At 40.2% G+C, this 19,599-nt stretch overlaps 2 protein-coding genes across 4 annotated transcripts; both read right to left on the reverse strand.

Annotated features, from left to right (window-relative positions):
- Positions 1-1,642: 1,642 nt before the first annotated feature.
- LOC108273085 (HMG box-containing protein 4) lies at positions 1,643-12,807 on the reverse strand. Of its 3 annotated transcripts, XM_017482079.3 has the most exons (13): positions 12,716-12,787; positions 11,975-12,113; positions 10,768-10,896; positions 10,572-10,647; positions 10,021-10,320; positions 7,638-7,817; positions 7,417-7,523; positions 7,261-7,342; positions 6,492-6,556; positions 5,627-5,744; positions 4,883-5,127; positions 4,443-4,565; positions 1,643-2,670 (listed from the first exon to the last, which is right to left on the reverse strand). In XM_017482079.3, exons 3-13 carry the CDS (start codon positions 10,894-10,896, stop codon positions 2,626-2,628), a joined length of 1,470 nt encoding a protein of 489 aa, XP_017337568.1. In that variant the 5' UTR covers positions 11,975-12,113; positions 12,716-12,787; the 3' UTR covers positions 1,643-2,625. The 3 variants fall into 3 exon arrangements, with proteins under 3 accessions (XP_017337568.1, XP_017337567.1, XP_017337569.1); XM_017482078.3 differs by lacking the exon at positions 11,975-12,113 and having other exon boundaries at positions 12,716-12,807; XM_017482080.3 differs by lacking the exons at positions 11,975-12,113; positions 12,716-12,787 and adding an exon at positions 12,153-12,588.
- Positions 12,808-15,674: 2,867 nt separating this feature from the next.
- Positions 15,675-18,020, reverse strand: LOC108272923 (heme oxygenase). Its single transcript, XM_017481786.3, has 7 exons — positions 17,864-18,020; positions 17,627-17,681; positions 17,320-17,431; positions 16,959-17,174; positions 16,503-16,775; positions 16,291-16,378; positions 15,675-16,201 (listed from the first exon to the last, which is right to left on the reverse strand). Exons 2-7 carry the CDS (start codon positions 17,677-17,679, stop codon positions 16,080-16,082), a joined length of 864 nt encoding a protein of 287 aa, XP_017337275.1. The 5' UTR covers positions 17,680-17,681; positions 17,864-18,020; the 3' UTR covers positions 15,675-16,079.
- Positions 18,021-19,599: the final 1,579 nt, after the last annotated feature.

The following is a 19,599-nucleotide window of genomic DNA, read 5'->3' on the forward strand; positions in this document are numbered from 1 at the left end:
GACACAGGAATGTATTAAGCAAGAGGGCTTTGAGGTTTCTCAGTAACATGACCAAATGCATTTTTTTTGTCTTGTTAACATCAAGAGAGAGAAAAGGAGAGGCTGGTGAGGCTGCTATAACTCAAGCGATAACAGTAAGTCATTTGTTTTAGTGGACATTCCACAACATTAAAGGTAAATGGGGTTTAAAAAAAAAAAAAAAAAAAAAAAAGGGACATGTTGTTCTTTAATAAATAAAGTTGTAGTCTTCGGCTAATTTCGAAGACTTTGGGTGGACTTTGGGCCACATCACACCACTACATCCTTGATTATACCAGACAGGAAGCAGCACTTCCTGTCCAGTTTCATTCCCTACTTAACAACCATATAAAGAGGACACATCACCTTAAACATACAATAATGTTGTGCATGGTCAAAACACACCAAGATACCTCAGGATACTAGCAGAATGGATTAGGCTTCAAAACTTTTCCCTCAACAAAAAAAATAAAATAATGGTCAGCCTATATGGTTCCTTAAAAACAGATTTTGGAGTTAAAGTTACATTCAGCATTGCCCACCTCTCATATAATCAGTTTGACAACTTCCTTAATTGTTACATGGATTACTACAGGATTTTTCACTCATTAGGGACTCAAACAGAAAATAATCGGAGCCACTCATTAAGGCTGAGACACCCTTTGACTGAATACTGACATTTGAATTAAATATAGAAAACATAGTCACACTTCCCCATCTGAAGCTCTCAGATCACTACTTCATTCAATTTACAATGTGTCTTAGTCACAATACATGCACTTCGCCATGCTTCCATAGCAAGCGTACAATCAGGTTTTATTGAAAATCTCAGAGTTGTTGACCTTAATTGGTTCACCTTCTCACCCTCCAGATGACAGAATGACACCTTGTCTGTTTCAATCAAAAGGTGCAGGCTCTTTATTAGTACCTAGAATAATGAAGATTATAGCATGAGGTAGAGCTTTTTCCTTTATTTACACTGGAGTGGTGGGCCATTTTTTGTCCCAGGATGATCTCATGCCTGTGTTACCTTCTGCCTCTCCCCTGAAAAAAAAATGGTTATAATGGATAAAGTATAATATAGTATAGAATAGTAGATAAAATCAGTACAATTTCCTTTGTATCACTTGGTGCAAAGGGGCATTATCCTGCTGGAACATTTTTGGGCACTGGACAGTTCCAGTGAAAGAAAACTGTAATGCTACCGCATACAAAGACATTGTATGCTTCCAACTTGTGGCAACACTCTGGGCTATAACACATATGGGTGTGACTGTCAGGTGTCCAGAAACCTTTGGCCATACAGGCTACATTCTCCACTATAGGACAAGCACATTCCTAATAATCTGATCTCCCTCCACTCCCCTCTTTCTCTGTTGAGCTACACATTATTCTAGCTACCTGAGGAGATTCCTGTGCCCTGACGCACTGCTTCTGCCTGGAGCTCCCATCACCTGAGAATCACTTGATACTGCTGAGGATCGCTCTACTACATGGATACCCTAAAGATTGCTGTGGATGGCCTCACTTGGATAGCCTAACAATCCCACCTACACTTAATCTAACTCGAAAACGTTGCTTAGTGACAATGTCCACTGTTACTGTAAAAGCACTAAATAAATCATTCAATTCAAATCTTTATTTACATAGCACTTTTAACACTGAACATTGTCATACAGCAGCTGTACAGACATCTGGATATAGATTTAAATTTAGCTCTAATATAGTTCTATAGAGCAAGCCAGACACGACAGTGTTAAAAAAAAAAAAAAACACAACTCGGAAACCTCGGTACCAAAAGAGTAATAATAAAAGATTTAAGCCGAGCTATTTATTTAAAAGGAAACATTTGCAGACTAGAAGGATGTTTACTTTCGCATGTAGCTCATTTAATAAAACCTCACACGTGTCGTATGTGATGTAAAATATAAAAGCTCAGAGCACCGTACATGATTTCATCCTGAAAGTAAACGAACAAGTTAGCAGAACAGATGTGTTTTACATGAGGTCACCAAAGACAGCATGTCACGTTAAGTGTAGTAGCATCATTGTTCAGCCCTACTTCTACATAATGTCTAACACCGTTATAAAGTTGCATAATGACAACCACAAAAAAGATATCGTCATACTTCTTCTAGAGGACCCTGGAGCTTAAAGCTGGTTAATAACCTGAGCTTTGAGACTATAAATCAAGTTAGGGGGCAAGTATCGAATGTAAAATAGTGACCTGCAATCCCAACTAACAAGCACCCCCCCCACCCAAACCAAGTTAAAAATCAGAGCAGGTGCACAGAGGTTAAAAGGGCTCACTAAAATGCTTTTAATTGAAAGAAAGGAAAGAAAGAAAAAAAAAACACGTCGACAAAAATACAAAATGGAGAGTAGACAGGATAAAAATGGAAACGACGCATTAAGAAGCAGGTTAAAAGGAGACGTGTAGTCTGTGGTCTGTCCAGTGCAAAAATGTGCAATTCAAGTCCTTCTCATGATGAGAACCAGAAGTACTGTCAGGGTTGACAAAGGTCCAAGGGTGAGGAACTACCAGCTAGGCCTCATCTTCCAGAGAGAGAAGAGAAAGTCTGTACTTGGGAGATGATCCGGTAGCGTTCAGAGTCCAGGCATGACGTAGGCGATGTTATCCAGAGTGTTTGACTGAAAGTGATGGAGAGAAGAGAGATTTTTTTTTTTTTAAATCAGGTCACTTGCTATGTTTGTGTGTAGAATAATAATATAATAATGGGTCATTTGTAAAATCTGAATACAATAAACTGATTTGTTTTTAAAATATTTAATTGATGAGGAATGCAACTTTTTGGAATACATTTTATTGGGATTGAAACATGCTGAATTAACTTTAGCTACTGGTTAGACTCTTGACAGTTACGTCGATGTTAGTCTCATAAGCCAGACTTCTAGCATTCGGTACTTTCAGAGAAACAGGCATTCTGACTGACATCGCTGGTGACCAATCACAGGTCATAGACTCTTCCTGTAGCCAATCAGCAAACACACACACGACTAGGGCTGCAACAACTAATTGATAATAATCGATAATGAACGTCACTATAGATTAGTTGGGTCTGTGCCATCACTGTGGATATCCCCCCTTCAGTGACGTCACTACACAATGGTAAAAAACGCATTTCTATGAATGAAACACATCTGAGAAACAGCGGAGGTCAGAGTGAGCTGCTGCTGAGGGAAAAGTACACGATCCACGTCGTCCAAAACAGGAGAGTGTTTTATATTAAGCGCTTCAAACTAACTCGTAAGTGTATTAACGCGGCTTGTCGTGTCAGACGCTGCGACAGAAGCGTGTGCTGTTTAATGTGTTCCAGACATGTTTTCTTCAGCACAGAAATTACATGTTTACCTTTATATCCTTATCTGTAAATGTTCAAAATTCACACCAGTAATTCCATTTTACATAAAGTCTCGTCCTGACAGCGAGCGAGTCTCCGTTAAACTTCACTGAATGAGCGCGAGTCCACGCATACGCGTCAAACAAACGGAGAAAGGAAACGCAATAACTCTGACTAAAATATTCATTTTGATCAATATATGTTGTTTGATGAAACAAAAGTAATAGTGTTTTTATGAGAGCAGAAACTGTAATGGGGTTAGAACATGTAATTGTATATAAATATAAGAAGTGTCATACATTTACAGAATAAAGTAACGTTACTGTGCTGAAATGAGTGAATGTGTGTGTTACTGCAGAACATTCAGCCTCTTACCAGTTAACACTTAGTTTCTGCTTTTGTTTTTCTTTTTTTTTTTTTTACATTTTTAATAAAGTGATTTAACTTAACTGTTTAAAGCTTGTGGATAATCAGTTGTTTTTTTGTTTTCAAAATATAATGTTTTTTTTTTTAAATCCTTTACACAATGCATAAACCACATAGATACATTTAATACCTTTTTCATAGCCTTCAATTTACACAAAGTTTGAAGGACAACATCGGGCAGAATGTGACAAAAAAAATACAGAAAATAAAAACAGGTCTTTTAATCCAACTAATCGATTAATCTAAGAAATAATGGACAGATTAATCAATTATCAAAAATAATTTTTAGTTGCAGCCCTAATGTTAAACATATAAACAGTTTGGGATCTATGACTGGAATTCAATATTACGTAACAGACTTCAACATAACTGCTTAGTTTTATCGTAGTTTCAGGAATAAAAATTTAGCTCATAAATTTAACTTGGTAGAGGGAAAACTGTAGATTTGGAATTACATTTAGCTTTGCTGGAGAAACTAGTGGGTCAACACTGTGTTGTTTTTTTGTTATTAGCTCTCTTAGTTACCAGAGGCCCTGTATTTTAAGCTCTTAGAAGTGCTGTAAGTGCATTTTACCCATGTCACTTATCGCGTGTCTAATCACGGCATGTTTTGAGACGGTAGGGTAGTGTAGTTACCAGTACGTGAGGAGGGCAGCCGTTAAGTTCTGGCACCTGAGCAGTGAGACACGCCAGAGGGCCAAGAGCACACAGCACAGAGTCCAACAGTACAGAGAGAGAGCCTGATACCGTCACCATCCCCTGCACACAAACACACACACACAGAGCAAACAGTTTAATACTGCTCAAATCTAAGCCAAGTTCCAGGATGCTGGTTACACTTAATACACTTTACAAACAGTGAGGTTATTCCACTGATATTCATCATACTTACTGAGCCAACTGTCATATAAGGGCTTTCCATGTTTATAATTATGTTTGGTGATTTATACATGCAGAGTTTTTCTATGTCTGTGAAAGACTGAATAAACATTCAATATCTGCATTGGTCCTAATGCACTACTGGCTGGAGTAAATCCAGATTAAGGAGTACCAAAAGCTATAGCAACGTGTCATACCTCGGTCTCCTGAAGCCTCCGGCCAATCAGGGACAGTGACTCGCCAAGCAGCTGCAGGTGAGCCGCAGCATCGATTGGGTCCACCTCGGGATCTCTGAGTGGGGAAGGCGAGGGTTCAGCTGCAGGAGCCAGAGACGGTCCGTTCTGTGGAAGAGTCACGGCAGGCTCTGGTCGCTTCGGTACTACTGCTACTGTCTGCGTTGCTGCTGGGGTCGGAGTAACCACACCCGGAAACTGAGCAACACCTGAAGGGGGCAGAGATAACATAATAGATAACCTGACTGAGACATGACTGAAGATTTTAAGGAGAGTATGGCAATCCTTTTGGCTAATACACATGAAGATATTTTGTCTACAGTACACAATACACAGCAATTCTTGTGACCTGGGCAGCTGTTTTCAATTATTTCTGAATTATTTTATGCATTACTCCTAATGACTGATGATGTAACAGTTCTTTGCTTGTGCGATCTGTTCGCCAATCTGCCTGGCAACCCAACCGCCTGTCCATATATCCACCTATTCACCCACCTGCAGTGTCTGTTTGGACATCTGTCAGCCTGTCTATCTACCAATCGATTTGCCTGTCCCTCAGTTTATCCAACCATATGTCTGTCAAGCCGTCTGTCTAGTTATCTCTCTGGCATTCTGTCTGAAATTGTGTGTCTATCTATATATATCTGCTGGAGAATGTGTTCTATGAAGGGGTTGACTCTGTGTTGAAAGCAGTGGTGGTCTACAAACCTTTAGTCTTACTGGTATCTTTGGCAGGTTTGGGCTGGCTGTGTTTACTGTGTTTGCTTGTAGTGGATTCGTACTTCATCTGCTTGTGCTGCAGATACTCCGCCCTCTCCCTCCACACCTGAGAGATCAGGATCGCATGCTCAATAACACGTCTCACAGCATGAAAACAAACCAATTTATTCTACAAACAAAGCATTTTTTGCAAGACCGTACAAAAAAATAATACCACCTAGGATTATGGATAAAAAGCACTAAATACATGAAGACTCAATACACTATGAATTAAAATACCCATACAGTTTAGACACTAAAGATCGACCGATAGTGGATTTTACCAACACCGATAACCAAGTTGGGCGGTACCTAGCTGCTAAAAACCGATTAATCAAACGACAGTTTGTAAAATAAATACAGAATGAAAACATAACACTCAAAGTATTGCTGAACTTTATTAAAAAAATAAACAGTACTGACTGTACCAGGAAAATGTACTGTACTTTTTAAAATGAAATAAATATATAAATATTTATATATTAACCATTAATAAATATTAAAGTAAATAAAAGATCCAAACTACACCGAAAAGTAACACTCCAAATAACAAATAAAAATAGAGACATCCAAAATGAATTAAAAAAAAAAAAAAAAAAAAAAACACACTTCAAATAACACAACAAAATTTGTCAGCGATGGTTTTTATTTAGCCTCTAGAGGCCACTCTCGTACTGTATAATGACGGCGGACCTTTCTCATCCGCTACCGCGACAGATGCAATCGGTGTGGAGTTACTGATAATCGAGTCCAGCAATCGGTGCCGATTAATCTGCAAAACTGATCAATCAGTCGACCTCTATTAGACACTGACCTGTTTGTCTCCCTCAGGTAACTGCTTCCAAGCATCTGCCAACTTCTTACTCAAATCACCAAAATCTGTCAAATAATACAGTAAACATTCCTGTCAAATGACTTGAATCATTATTATCCCTGGGAGTCGGATTATTCTGCTTCTTAATTTCTATTTCTTTGTCTGAAATTTCATACAAATAACCTGTAACCTGAAACCAGCGTCAGTTAATGGCTCATAATAAAACTATGTAGAAACAGCTATGCATGCTAGGTCATGTGCAAAAAAAAAAAATATATATATATATATATATATATATATATATATATATATATATATATATATATATATATATGTATATGTATATATATATATATATATATATATTTATTTATTTATTTTATAAATACCAGAATGAATAGACATTGTATATCTAAATATATCTATAATCAACAACTCAGGATACGGTTATGAAGGCCATCTCTGCTCTGAGTCTTGTTGAGAAAACCATTTAAATTCTAATTGGGCACCTTTCACTAGAACACTAGGTAATAGCCTTGTCCTAATCTCTATATAAACATGCAAGAACATGGCAAACATTTATAGTGTGGGTTATGTACACAGTAACAGGCTGCTAAATACACAATGTTCCTATAATACGACTACTTTTTTTTTGGTGTGGGTCAGATATGAACCCCTACTTACTTTATGACTCTGTAAAACAGAGACATGCAGGCCTATAAAGAAATCAACTCTGCTACTTCATTTAAAGAGGTGTGCACGTACTGACCGAGACCTGGCTGCTCCTCCAGGATGCTCAACCTGTACTCTTTCGAGAAGATCTGATATGCAGTGAGGACCTTCTTCTTTGCCTGCAATCCAGAGAGCAAAAGATTAATTTGGGAAGGAGTTTCATTGAAACTAAGTGCAAGGTCCTGTGATTTACCTTCACAGCCTTTAATCTGGCCTTCTCTTCCTTCTTTCTCTTTTTGTCACTGTGAGATCCTGACCGTCCTCCTGAGTACAACCCCCCGGGGTCCGAGCTGCCGTTGGCTACGGAACAGGGAACAGATTAAAGACAACGAAGGCGTAGAAAACACCATGTATTTCTATCAGAATAAAATATATATACATATGCAGCAATTGCTGTTGTGTTTTTCTTCATACATTTGCTGCTGTGACGCCGCTCTTTCTCTTTGTCCTTCTTCTTCTTGCTTTTCTTGCTCTTTTTGTTCTTCTTTCTATACTGGTTGAAGGAATCGTCGATGACCAGCTGACCCCCTTCTTCATCCTCCGCTGAGGAGGAGCTCTCGTCGTCCAGCAGCTCGTACGATCCCCCATAATGCCCTGCAGTGAAAGGAGATGTCAGCAAGTGCAAGATTTTGACTGAACACACCACTGTATTGTATACATTATCGAGTGTAGTGGCTTTTTTTCCCCCCACAATGATCAGTCATTTCTGGGTAAAAATCATGTGAGCCCACAGACTGGACAAAATCCCATCAGAAAATCTGTTAATGACAGGCAGTTCAAATATACAAACACGGACCATGCAAAACCGTGGTTTACCGTGTAAGGCCTGGGGATTTGCATATTCATTCACTACTGTATTGCAGTGTACATGATTCCACGCCACACTTTTTGTGAGACCGCCACATCTAGCAAAAGAATGCAGTTTTGAAAACGAGCTCTGGGTAACACGGACTGTTTTTTCCAACTCAGATTCACTTCACACAGCAGAACTGTGCAAAGTTTTCAATATCAATTTCAATACAGAGTATTGAATCAGTCTGTACATGATTTTGCTAAGTTTGTTTGTGACTGTTGCGACCAAAAATGATTGATTTTGCTTTTTTAAAAATTTGAGATGCGACTACTTGCACTGGCGAAATCGCAACTGCACGAAATTGCTTTGCACGCTCTTTCAGTGATGTTTGTTGGTAAACGAGACCGTTTAACTGTACTCGTGTTCGACGCATGTGAATCAAAGAGGGTTTTGGACAAACGCTTGTTGTGATGACGCCACATGAGAAGGTAATGCTGCAGTTTAAATTATGAGCACATTAAAGTGTTTTTTGACCTTGCATGCATGTAAATCTATGTGTACGAAACCTCTAAAACAAAATTAGGCACGTTTCAAAAGCATAATAGGTGCGCTTTAATGTAAACCGCTGACTTGTCTTGTAAATCAGCCAGCACTACTTTATTAGGGCTGCTGTTAGAGAAAATTAATCAACAGCTCTGGACTAAACAGAATCAGAAATGTAACTGGTATAAATGCGCATACTGGCAAAAAAACAAACAAACAAAAAATACACCCTCCACATATCATTCTTGTGTGTAAACATGTGCGGTGTGTAAAAAAAAAAAAAACACTTTTTTTTCCCCTGTGTTTTTCAAAAACATATCGTCAGAATGTTGAACAATATCTTCCAAGACGAGGCAGTAGTTGTTTTAAATTTTAAACAGCTAGAGGAAGAAAAATGGCCCTTATTGAACCCAGTCCGTTTTGAACCACGTGACAATTAAAGTGAGTTCAGCTCATTCAAGAGCCTAAACAAAATGTGCAAATCTTTACAAAATGTAAACACAAGCTACAGACAGGGGGCAGTGGTGGCTTAGTGGTTAAGGCTCTGGGTTACTTATCAGAAGGTTGGGCCCTTGAGCAAGGCCCTTAACCCTCTCTGCTCTAGAGGCACTGTATCATGGCTGATTCTGTGCTCTGACCCCAAACTTCCTGGCATGCTGAGGTACATGAAGAAAAGAATGTCACTGTGCTGTAATGTAGACGTGACCAATAAAGACCAACAAAGCACTTGCCACTCGATTCTTTTTGTATTTTGTTATCACCCGAATACAAAATGAAGATGTCGCTTAGCAGCCATCTTTAACCGAACACCACGTTATTCTCACCACTATGACCTATTTTCAACGCAAACCAAAAATGCCGAAAGCTAACTTTTTTTTTTTTTTTTAAGAATGATACACTGTTACAGAATGACATTTGTGGGCTGAAAGCCACTACAGAACAGTGTACTCTAGTCTCGGCCTCAGACGCTCTGCAGAGCATCCGATATCTTTTGTACACCTGGCCACGAGCTTCAGAATCTGTAAGCTTGCAATCTGACTGGCTCGCTACAGCAGCACTTCAACACTGCGACACGATGAGCTTTTCCGGAGCAAGACCGAGTCGCTGAACTTCACAGAATCCCATCTTTAAAACTTAGAAAAAAGTCTGAAAGGTGATTTTGCAGTCAGTAAATGATATTTTGCAGAGTTTCCTGATGGGCCTTGAGAACGTTCTGCGCTATGTCAGTTAAATCGTCTCAGTCTATGAAAGCAGCCAGTTCTTGACTATGCTCCTTTACAGAAATGTACCATGCAAATTCGAAAAGTCCGTTTTTCAGGACTAAAGTGTGCACCTGTTTGTGGTCGGTTGATGAAAACTCAGTATCACTCTCAGCTTCTTTGACTTTAGCAGATCTACGCCTTCATTCGATTCGGTCTCACCTGTCATTTTGCATAAAAGCACCTGCCATCTGTTCCTCACCTTCCAGCTCCACTTCCTCTCCGACCATCGGTAGCACCTCTCTCATTACATGCGGTTTCTTCTTAGCTGGTTTGGACGGGGGCATGCTCTCTCGCCTGCGATCTTTAGCTGAAGGGAGCGAGGGGTATGACGGTTTCTTGGGAAGCGTAGGGCAGGGCTCTGAGCCTACAGCTGTAGGAGAGGTGATGGCCTGGAGCAGACCCATGGCAGTCATGCCATCGTGGGGAGAACTGGAGGGGGCTGAGGCAGACGTAGAGCTACCATGGCTGTCGGAGGGCCTTTTCTTCTTTTTGTGGTGATCTGGGCAAGAGATGCACATTCGCTGCTTTATCATGCTATCTTGTTTCTATAGTTTGTAAACAGGCATAATCAGGATCCTTGATATGTCACGTCAAAACCTGCATAAGGCAGCACTTGCTTACTTATAATTAGGGGTCCAAGCACCAAAGCCGCTGGAACACTATTACTTTTGTTAGGGTTTTTAATATTAATATTATTGTTTTATTACTATTAGAGTTATTTTTTTAACCAGTGCTCACCCTCTAACCCACCTTTGTAATGATAATCATCATGATGCTTCTTTTTCTTCTTGTGAAACTCGCCGCTCGCTACAAACCCATCCGATTCCTTTTTTTTTTTTTTTTTTGGAAAACCAGACAACAAACCTCAGTGTAGTACTGAATAAAAACACTGAAAGTTGTATCAACATAACACAGTACACTACTTGTCAGGTTCCGGTCTTCTCACCTTGGGACGCTTCTTTGAGGACTTGCGAACCTCAGCATCGATGATCTCCTCTTCTCGCAGGAGGTCCTTGTATGATCTCCTCTTCTCTCTCTGACTGCGGCCTGCCACCAGGCTCACCTCACCCTCCATCTGATAAAGCAAACACAGAAATGTTTGTCATTTGAGCAGGTTGAAATGTCATGTAGGTGCATTCATGGTACGGGTGTATCGTGCACAGCAGTACTGTTAAGACTTTTCAGTGTCAGTGATTTGATGTGATGAAAACGGTTCACTACCTAATTATCTGGTTTGTAGAGGGTAACTTATAGATGTTCTGGTGCAACCAGTCACCATTGGAAGTCACATAATTAGCTGAATGAAGTGCTGGAAGACCCCAGAGCTTGTTAGAGAACATACCTAACAAACAGCATCACAAAGAGCATGAAGCTATCAACCACTAAATCTGTTATTAAAAAAATGGAAAGAACATGGGACAAGCTGCCACTATGTATAGAGTAGGCCGTCCACTGAAATGTAAGGACGGCATTAATCAGAGAAGCAGTTAAGAGACTAAGGGTAATTCTCTACATGATGCTACCACCACCATGCTTCACTGTGGGAATTTGATGGATAGTGCTGGGTCTCTGCCAAATGTAGAACTTTGTGCCCTGCCGAAAATATTCGATTTTGGTCTCATCGGGTCAGCGAAAACTTTTCCACGTGTTTCCTGAGTCATGTCAAACTCATATGGGTCAACCCCCCCCTTGTTCTCACCACTCTTCCACTCTTAAAGCCAAGGTTTGTGGAGTATCTGGGTTATGGCTGTATTGTGAACAGCTACTCCTGTCTAAGATCTCACCAGATCCTTCAGAGTTACTTCTTAGACAAACGTCCACCTTACTCGGCTGCTCACTTTTGGCAGATGGCTTCCTCCAGGCAGATTTTTTTTTTTTTTTTTTTTTTATGTTTTAATGCACAGCCTCAATTCTGCATAGATGAGGTCCTCCACCAAAAGTTTTCCCTGCTCTAAGACACTGGCATGAACTCAGAAAGACTTGTTATTGAGTGGATTCATTGGATCAGGTGTGTCAGAGCAGGGCAAACACTCAAATGTGCAGGACATAGGGCAATCCAGAATCAGGACTGGGATTGTGGGACTTTTTTTTTTTTCTTTTTTTTTTTTTGAAAATTGGAAAATAAAATTGTGTCATCCCAAACAAGCACTCACCACAACGCCCGAAATACACAACCATCAAATATTTCCAATATTCTCAGCTGTAAACGGAACCGCATTTGAGATCGGATTCATCTGGTTTATTGATATGTGCACACACGTCTCGTTTCTTCAGGTGATCGCGCTGATCAAACTGCACCAAGAAAGCACATTATTACATCTCAGAGCTCACCGTGATCCTATTTACTTTCTCATTTCCAACATCACACACTCATCCTGTGGGAAACATCGCTGATACGATCTAACTGAAATCCGAGAGGCGGATCCGAGGGTCGCGGGCTGGATATAAACAACGTTTTCCCGCCTGGGTTTGAAAACAATTTCGCTACTTGGCTAACACACTTCTCTTTAATGTTTGCCAGATAGCTTTAGCACACACTCTATCTCTCGCTTAGCTTAGTGGCTAACGCTACTGGGAGTTGAATCCCAAACGGCTTCGTAATGGATGAATAGTGCACTACACAGGACATGAAAAACATGACAACAAACCCTAGCTAGGGTACTTATCAAGGGAGTATAGCGCTATGTGGCATTCAGCCTCGGTAAACTAAGCTAAATGGTTAGCTTTAGCGAATACCTAGGACTAGTTAGCGAGCCGGCTAACTTTCAAACACAATAAACCCTATTATAAATGCTCAACTTATCTCTCTAATATGCATTATTTAGATACCGTTAGTCATCACCGTGTATTTAAGGGAAAATGTATTATTTTCATTCAATAAACGGAGAAATTACCATTAACTAGCATTCATAAACTTCAAGCTATCCTCGCCGCCATCTTGAACACTGATATGCCACTTGCTTCAGCGAATAGAAGAATGCATTAAAAGCGCAACAGCGCCCCAAGCGGTTTGGGTGAACGATAAATGTATTTAATAAACACTGCATGAAAATGTGTATGAAATACTTTTACGATATATTTCACTTGAAAAAGTATATACCTTAAACCCTCTTAAACCTTATTTTGCAGACATAGAGCCCTTCAAGTGTTAAAAAAAAATTCACAGACCATTTATTCTACACTATATGGCCAAAAGTTTGTGGACACTTTACCATCACACCCATATGTGGTTCTTCCCCAATCTGTTGCCACAAAGTTGGAAGCACACAGTTGTGTATAATGTCTTTGTATGCTGTAGTATTACAATTCCCCACAATGTTCCAGCATGACGATGCCCCTGTACCACAAAACGAAACCCATGAAGACATGGTTTGCCAATGTTGGAGTGGAAGAACCAGTGTGTCCTGCACAGAACCCTGGCCTCAACCCAACTGAACACCTCTGGGATGAATTGGAACGCTGGCTGCATTCCAGGCCTCCTCGCCCAAAATCAGTGTCTGACCTCACTAATGCGCTTGTGGCTGAAAGAACGCAAATCCCCACAGCCATGGTCCAAAGTCTGGAAGGTGATGTTCAAAAAGAATATATGGGTGTGATGGTTAGGTGTCCACAAACTTTTGGCCCTATAATGTACAGAATTTAAACACAGATTTATTTCAGAAATGTGGTCCAACTATATAAATGTTATACCTATAACATTTCATAGTGTTGCAACCTGGTCATAGTTGGAAAAAAAATCCCAGTGGAGGGAAAAAAACAATATAGTTTGCAAAATGGTTTACAATTTTAAAAATAAATAAATAAAATATATATAATAATAAAGTTTTTAAAAAAATCCTAATTAGTTTTGGTGCAACCATTCACCATCAGAACTTACATAATTGGCATGCTAATTACCACCACCATGCTTCAATGTGGGAACTTGATGGATAGTGCTGGGTTTCTGCCAAATGTAGAACTTTGTGCCCTGGCGAAAAAGTTAAAATTTGGTCTCATCGGGTCAGTGAAATCTTTTCCACTTGTTTCCTGAGTCTCCAACATGACACACTCACCACTCTTCCATAAAGCCAAGTTTTGTGGAGTATCTGGGCTATGGCTGTACGGTGAACAGCTACTCCCATCTAAGACGGGGATCTCTCTAGATCCCTCAGAGTTACTCTTGGCCACTTGGTTGCTTCTCTGACAAATACCCAACTTACTTAGTCACTGACTTTTGGTGGATGGCTTCCTCTAGGCAGAGTCGTGGCTGTGCTATATTTTTTTCATGTTTTAATTCATAGAAAAACAGTATGGCACAACTGCAATTCTGCCTAGACGAGGCCATCTACCTGGATCTAGATTAGTTCAGGTGGAGTGGTGAGACTGTTCTTTCACGAGTAGCTTGGAATTTTCTTTTTTCTTTCTTTCTTTCTCAGGACTGAATGAAATTTCAGAATCTTCCATCCAGCAGCTTTAATTACAGTTCTCGTTTATTTCTTTTTTACAGTGTAGTTGGCAGGACATTTTTCTTTTTAAACTTTTAAACAGCTACACACACACACACACACACACACATAAACACAGTGGATAGTGATCTATTTATACAGCCTTTTAATAAGTGAGTGATTTGCTCATGACAGCCTTCATATGTTCTAACAGGGCAATGAATCAAACCTGCTGAGCTGGGATTTGAGTGCTCTGATAACCCTGCGTTCATATCAGAACCCTGACTCAGGCAGGGTATGTGGAAATGATTAGTTTACACTGAGTGGAACTGCTAAACGTGAGTAAGCAGTTCCCTCCAGTGTCAAAGAACAGCGGGACATCGGATAGGATGACTCCTGTACATGCATCATGTACTGAACTCTGTACTGAAATGCTTTACCTGAATGATTGATTATGATGGTATAGTGGTTCCAAAGCGCTTTACACTGTGTCTCATTCACCCACTCACACACCAATGATAACAGATCTGCCATGCAAGGCGCTAGCTTGCCATCGGGAACAACATCGGGTTCAGCGTCTTGCCCAAAGACACTTCTGCACACTTCTGGGCCGGGAATCTAACCGCCAACCATACGAGTAGTGGAAAACCCGCTCTATCACCTGAGCCACAGCCACCCATATATGTGTATAAAAACCAAACTACAATTAGTCTGCATTTTCAATCTGCTGTTCCTAATATACACACAGTTTACAGACACACACAATTTTTAATCTGTATAGTGATAATGGGATCTTTACGAGATTAGACAGGCTTTATGATGTTGATTGGCTTTCAGTGACCTTTTCTGTACCACTTATCCTGTGCAGGGTCACAGGGAGCCTGGAGCCTATCCCAGGAGATTTGAGGGACATGAGGCAGGGAACACCGTAGATCCATCACAGGGCACAATCGCACACGCACTCACTATGGACAATTTGGAAATGACAATCAGCCTACAATGCGTGGGGGAGGAAACTAGAGTACCTGGAGGAAACCCCCAACGCACAGAGAGAACATGCAAGCTCCATGCACACAGGGTGGAGGTGGAGATCGAACACCCAACCCTGGACATGTGAGGCAAATGCGCTAACCACTAAGCCACCTTGCCCACATTAATTGATATGAATCCTTGAAGTTGATAATTTTCCAATAACAACAAAATGTTTTATTCCTCTCATACAACTGCAATTTAACAAAAGTTACATTTTTTACATTTAGTATTGTAACTTACTGATAGAAAATGCTGCCACTGGAGACTCTTTCCATTAAGTGTTAAATAATCCCCATGTCTGTTACTGATAATATTTAAAATAATACCTTCTATTTAATGTGCGTCACTTTCCCTATATTAGTTACATATTTATGAAAATGAAAGATCACACATTCGGTTTAATTTTGCCTCGGTGTTTTATTTTTAAAAAATGAAAATTTTGTACAGTGAAATATTTAATATTTCTATCATTTCAGAAAGTGTATTAAAGGTACACACTATCTACTCTTTCTCTCTCTCTCACACACACACACACACACACATACACACACACACACACACGCTACATTCAGTACAGGTCATCATATAATACAGTATCTGGACAGTGTACTTATTAATCTTCATATAAACATGTGATTGTTACATAAAACACATCAATAATTACACATTATACAAAATACGACCTTTCTGAATTAAAAGTGTACTGAGATGTTTCCTGTGATCTGGGAATTTCACCTCAACTCGTAACTTTATCCACATTTGCAGACTATACAGTATTGTACATGTTACACAGCCGTAATATTTAAAATGTATACATTCCCATTCCGACTGCCAGAGCTAAACACACTCCGAGCAGCATCCTGAGCAGCTGAGACGGAGACGACAGTGAGGAGGATGGCGCTGAGCTCTGGCTCACTCTGACATCTGAGGAAAGAGAGACAGTCAAGGCGTTAACATGCTGGATAAGATAAAGATTGCTGTATTTGTGCAGCTTGTGTTTGTGTTTGTTTTACCTGGAGTCTTGAGGTTGTGTTCTTTATGTCTCTGCCTCAACTCATTCTTCTCTGAGATGTTCACCAAGTTCTGGAGTTCATCAAACACCTGGAAAACAACCCACACACGCCGGTGTTACCTCGTCTTGCAGAGATCACTCTTATGAACGGCTTCCACCAGAATGTACTGTATCCTTTAAGTGAATCCGTGTGAAGTTGAAAAGGTTTCTAACCTGGATGTTGAGCTCGAAGGCTCTGACGGCTTCCTCCAGCACTCCCTCCCTCTGCGTCTCCGTCAGCTCGATGCTGTTCATCCTGCTTCTGTACAGCTGCTTGAACAGATTCGGGCTGCTGACGGCGGGAAACGTGAAGAACGCCAAGCCCTCTCCGTTCTTCAGTCCTAAAGACTTCTGGGTAATTCGGCCCAACACCTGGCCACCTGACAGGTCACCTAAGTAGCGAGTGTAAGCGTGAGCCACGAGGTATTCAGGATGCTCGCTACCAATCTGGAATGAGAGAGAAGCAACATGTATATTTAATTATAAGGTACCAAATCACACAACAGTGTATATAGTGAGGGTTGAATCCAGCTACACTTGTAGTAATAGTGTAGTGCAAGCATAGGAAACTTCTAGAGGCTTTCAATATGTAGACAAAACCAGCTTGTTTGTAAAAACTATTTGTAGTACCTCTCTCAATCTCTGAGCGTATCTCAGTGTAGCAGCCGGAACGGTCATCTTCTCTCTCCAGTCCTGACCATAAAAGTGCTCCAGATCTTTCTTGAGTGTCTCCATCCTGGCCAGTTCCTGAGGGAAGTAAATTGGTGCGACGCTGTCGTGAGAGGCGTTCCTGTCCAGTTCCTCTTCCAGAGCTTCGTAGATCTTATACAAGGAGCACAACAGGAGCTGAGGAAAGAGACAGGGGAAGAATATTAACTGTTAAGCCGTATTTAAAGAGTCGTATCAAGGACATTCTCACAATGTAAACCAAGGACGGATTTTAAAGGTAACTGGGATGAGAGTGTTGAGAAGGTCCAGGAAGATGGCTGACCTTATACTGTTGCAGGCTGATGTTTCCTCTCTGGAAGGCCAGCATCATTTCTGTGTTCTCGGCTCGGACGTGGCTGTCTTTAGTCACAGCCTTTATCTGCTCAGACAGATCACTGTAGAGAGAGATACAGCGCTGTGTTAACCTCAATACCTATACACAACCTTCTTAACTACACATCATTACACTTCTAGTTGTTTGTCCATTTTGGTTAGTTTGTGGAACGATTAAATAAGGTCATATTACACGGATTATGTTCTTGTAGCTTAAAGATGCAGTGTGAACATCTGAGATTTGTTTTTGCACTTACCGGTCTGTGACCTGAACCTTCTCAGTCTGTACTTTCTGCTTATCTGCTTCCATTTCTGTGAAGAAAACAATAAGAGCAGCTACTGAGAACAGCTGCAGTGTATAATATTTGCAAAAATTAAAAAAAAATACAAATATTACAACATCTCATGGAGACAATATGTGAGAACCCTCAGTGATCGTAGAGCAAAAGTTAAAAGTGCATTTTAAAGTAATCATTACTAAAACGTTTACTCACTCAGATAGTGTTTGAATAGTTTCCGGTCAGAGTTGTGTAGTTTTCCTGATTCTATGAAGAGAACCTCTTTGCTCTGTTGTAGGTTGTAGAGTTCACTCTGCAGCTGCCTCTTTTATACTCACTCTCTCGCTCCCTCCCACTTTTATACTCACAGCATGGTGAAAACAGGAAGCGGCATTCAGGCCAGCAGAACAAAGCAAGAGGGAGGACCTACAGCTAACCATGACATGGCACACTGGGTGAAATACAAGAAGGAGAAAGACTAACAGAGAGGGAAAGGAAGAGAGGGCGGGATCAGGACTAACCATGATTTTGTTTTTCTGGCTAGGAATTGTGACTCGTTCAGTCACATGATCTTTACTGATCATGCATGTTGACACTGTGGGAGGAAAAGTACACATGTGAATGAGAGAAAAAAAGAAAAAAAATCTAAAACACTGAACAGAAGCAACAGCTCAGCAAAATAAATTAGAATGTTATCTTTCCCTAAACAGAGAATTGACATAATACCTGAGCACAGTGACCAACCCTAAATTAAGAAAGGCCCTGACCATGTACCAACTCAGTGAACACAACCTGGCCACTATACACTGCACAGTAAATGAAGTAGAAACAGAACTTCACTTTTTAACATCATGCCCTAATAATACACAAATTAGGAAAACATTTCCTCCCATTTCACAACCCATGAAAAAGACTTCAATTTGATGCCAAATAAGAATAAACTCCCAGACCTGCTAGGAGAAACCTCAGCCTGCTCAAACCTGCCTGCCCAGTGTGTGAAGTCCTGTCACGAAAAAAAGAGTAACCAGTGGAACAGGACCCCGAACCCAATAACATCAACACTGTAAACATGTACAAAATGCTCAGACAAATCATTGTGTATTTTCTTCTTTTTTTATTGCTATTTTTTTACCCAACCTTTTTTATTTTTATTTTGTGTGAAAGTATGTAAATGTGTATGTCTGTAATTTAATGTTACTTGAAGCTGCAATCTTGAATGTGTTTGATAGACAGATATAATTCATGTTTTAGGGTGTTGAACATGATGAACACTTAATGTGTATGCTGCCCCACATACTGCACAGTCAGTGTAACATAAGTATTAAAACACAACAGGGTGTGTTGATGTAAGAAAGTAAAACAGGGCAACTGCTGTTACCCCATAAATTTTCCCACGGCAACTATGGCATTTGGTAAACACGTGGCAAACAGTCGCCAGAGCGACTTTAATCTCATTTATATAACTGAGCAGCTGAAGGTTAACGTCCTTGCTCAAGGGTCCTGTAGTAGCAGCGTGGCAGTGCTGGCACTTGAACTCATAACCTTCTGATCAGTAGTCTAACATCTTACAAATTGAGATACTATTGCTAAAAGCTTGTGCTAGGCTCTTGCCTGGATAATCTCAGATCACGTGGAGCGTTCAAGATGCAAGTCCCTGAGAATGAGTTGCAACTATAGAAACAACACATCAGAACAATATAAACCTGCACTTTGCTTTGCAGTCAGCACTACTGTCTATATAATTATTATATATATATATATATATATATATATATATATATATAATATATGACTTATTATATAATTCAACAACCTAATAAATCACCATTCTTTTTACTAATTAGAAACTGGTTACCACAGACTGCTGAGCTGTGATATGAGCTCTCTGATAGCGCTCAAATCAGAACCATGACTCGGAAAAACGCCCAGCAATCAGTGAGGGAACGTGGAAA

This window comes from Ictalurus punctatus, chromosome 12, assembly GCF_001660625.3.
Source record: "Ictalurus punctatus breed USDA103 chromosome 12, Coco_2.0, whole genome shotgun sequence".
Lineage (NCBI taxonomy): Eukaryota > Metazoa > Chordata > Actinopteri > Siluriformes > Ictaluridae > Ictalurus > Ictalurus punctatus.

Bases quoted from the DNA above. Each gene is read 5' to 3' on its own strand.
- LOC108272923 (XM_017481786.3), bottom strand. From the start codon at position 17,679: ATGGAAGCAGATAAGCAGAAAGTACAGACTGAGAAGGTTCAGGTCACA. The intron at 17,175-17,319 runs GTCAGCCATCTT...CTCTTTCCTCAG, and splicing joins TCAGCCTGCAACAGTATAAG to CTCCTGTTGTGCTCCTTGTA. The intron at 16,379-16,502 runs GTTAGAAACCTT...GTTGTTTTCCAG, and splicing joins CCTTCGAGCTCAACATCCAG to GTGTTTGATGAACTCCAGAA.
- LOC108273085 (XM_017482078.3), bottom strand. The intron at 10,648-10,767 runs GTGAGAAGACCG...AAAAAAAAAAAG, and splicing joins CCTCAAAGAAGCGTCCCAAG to GAATCGGATGGGTTTGTAGC. The intron at 4,566-4,882 runs GTATGACACGTT...GTTTGTGTGCAG, and splicing joins GGAGGCTTCAGGAGACCGAG to GGGATGGTGACGGTATCAGG.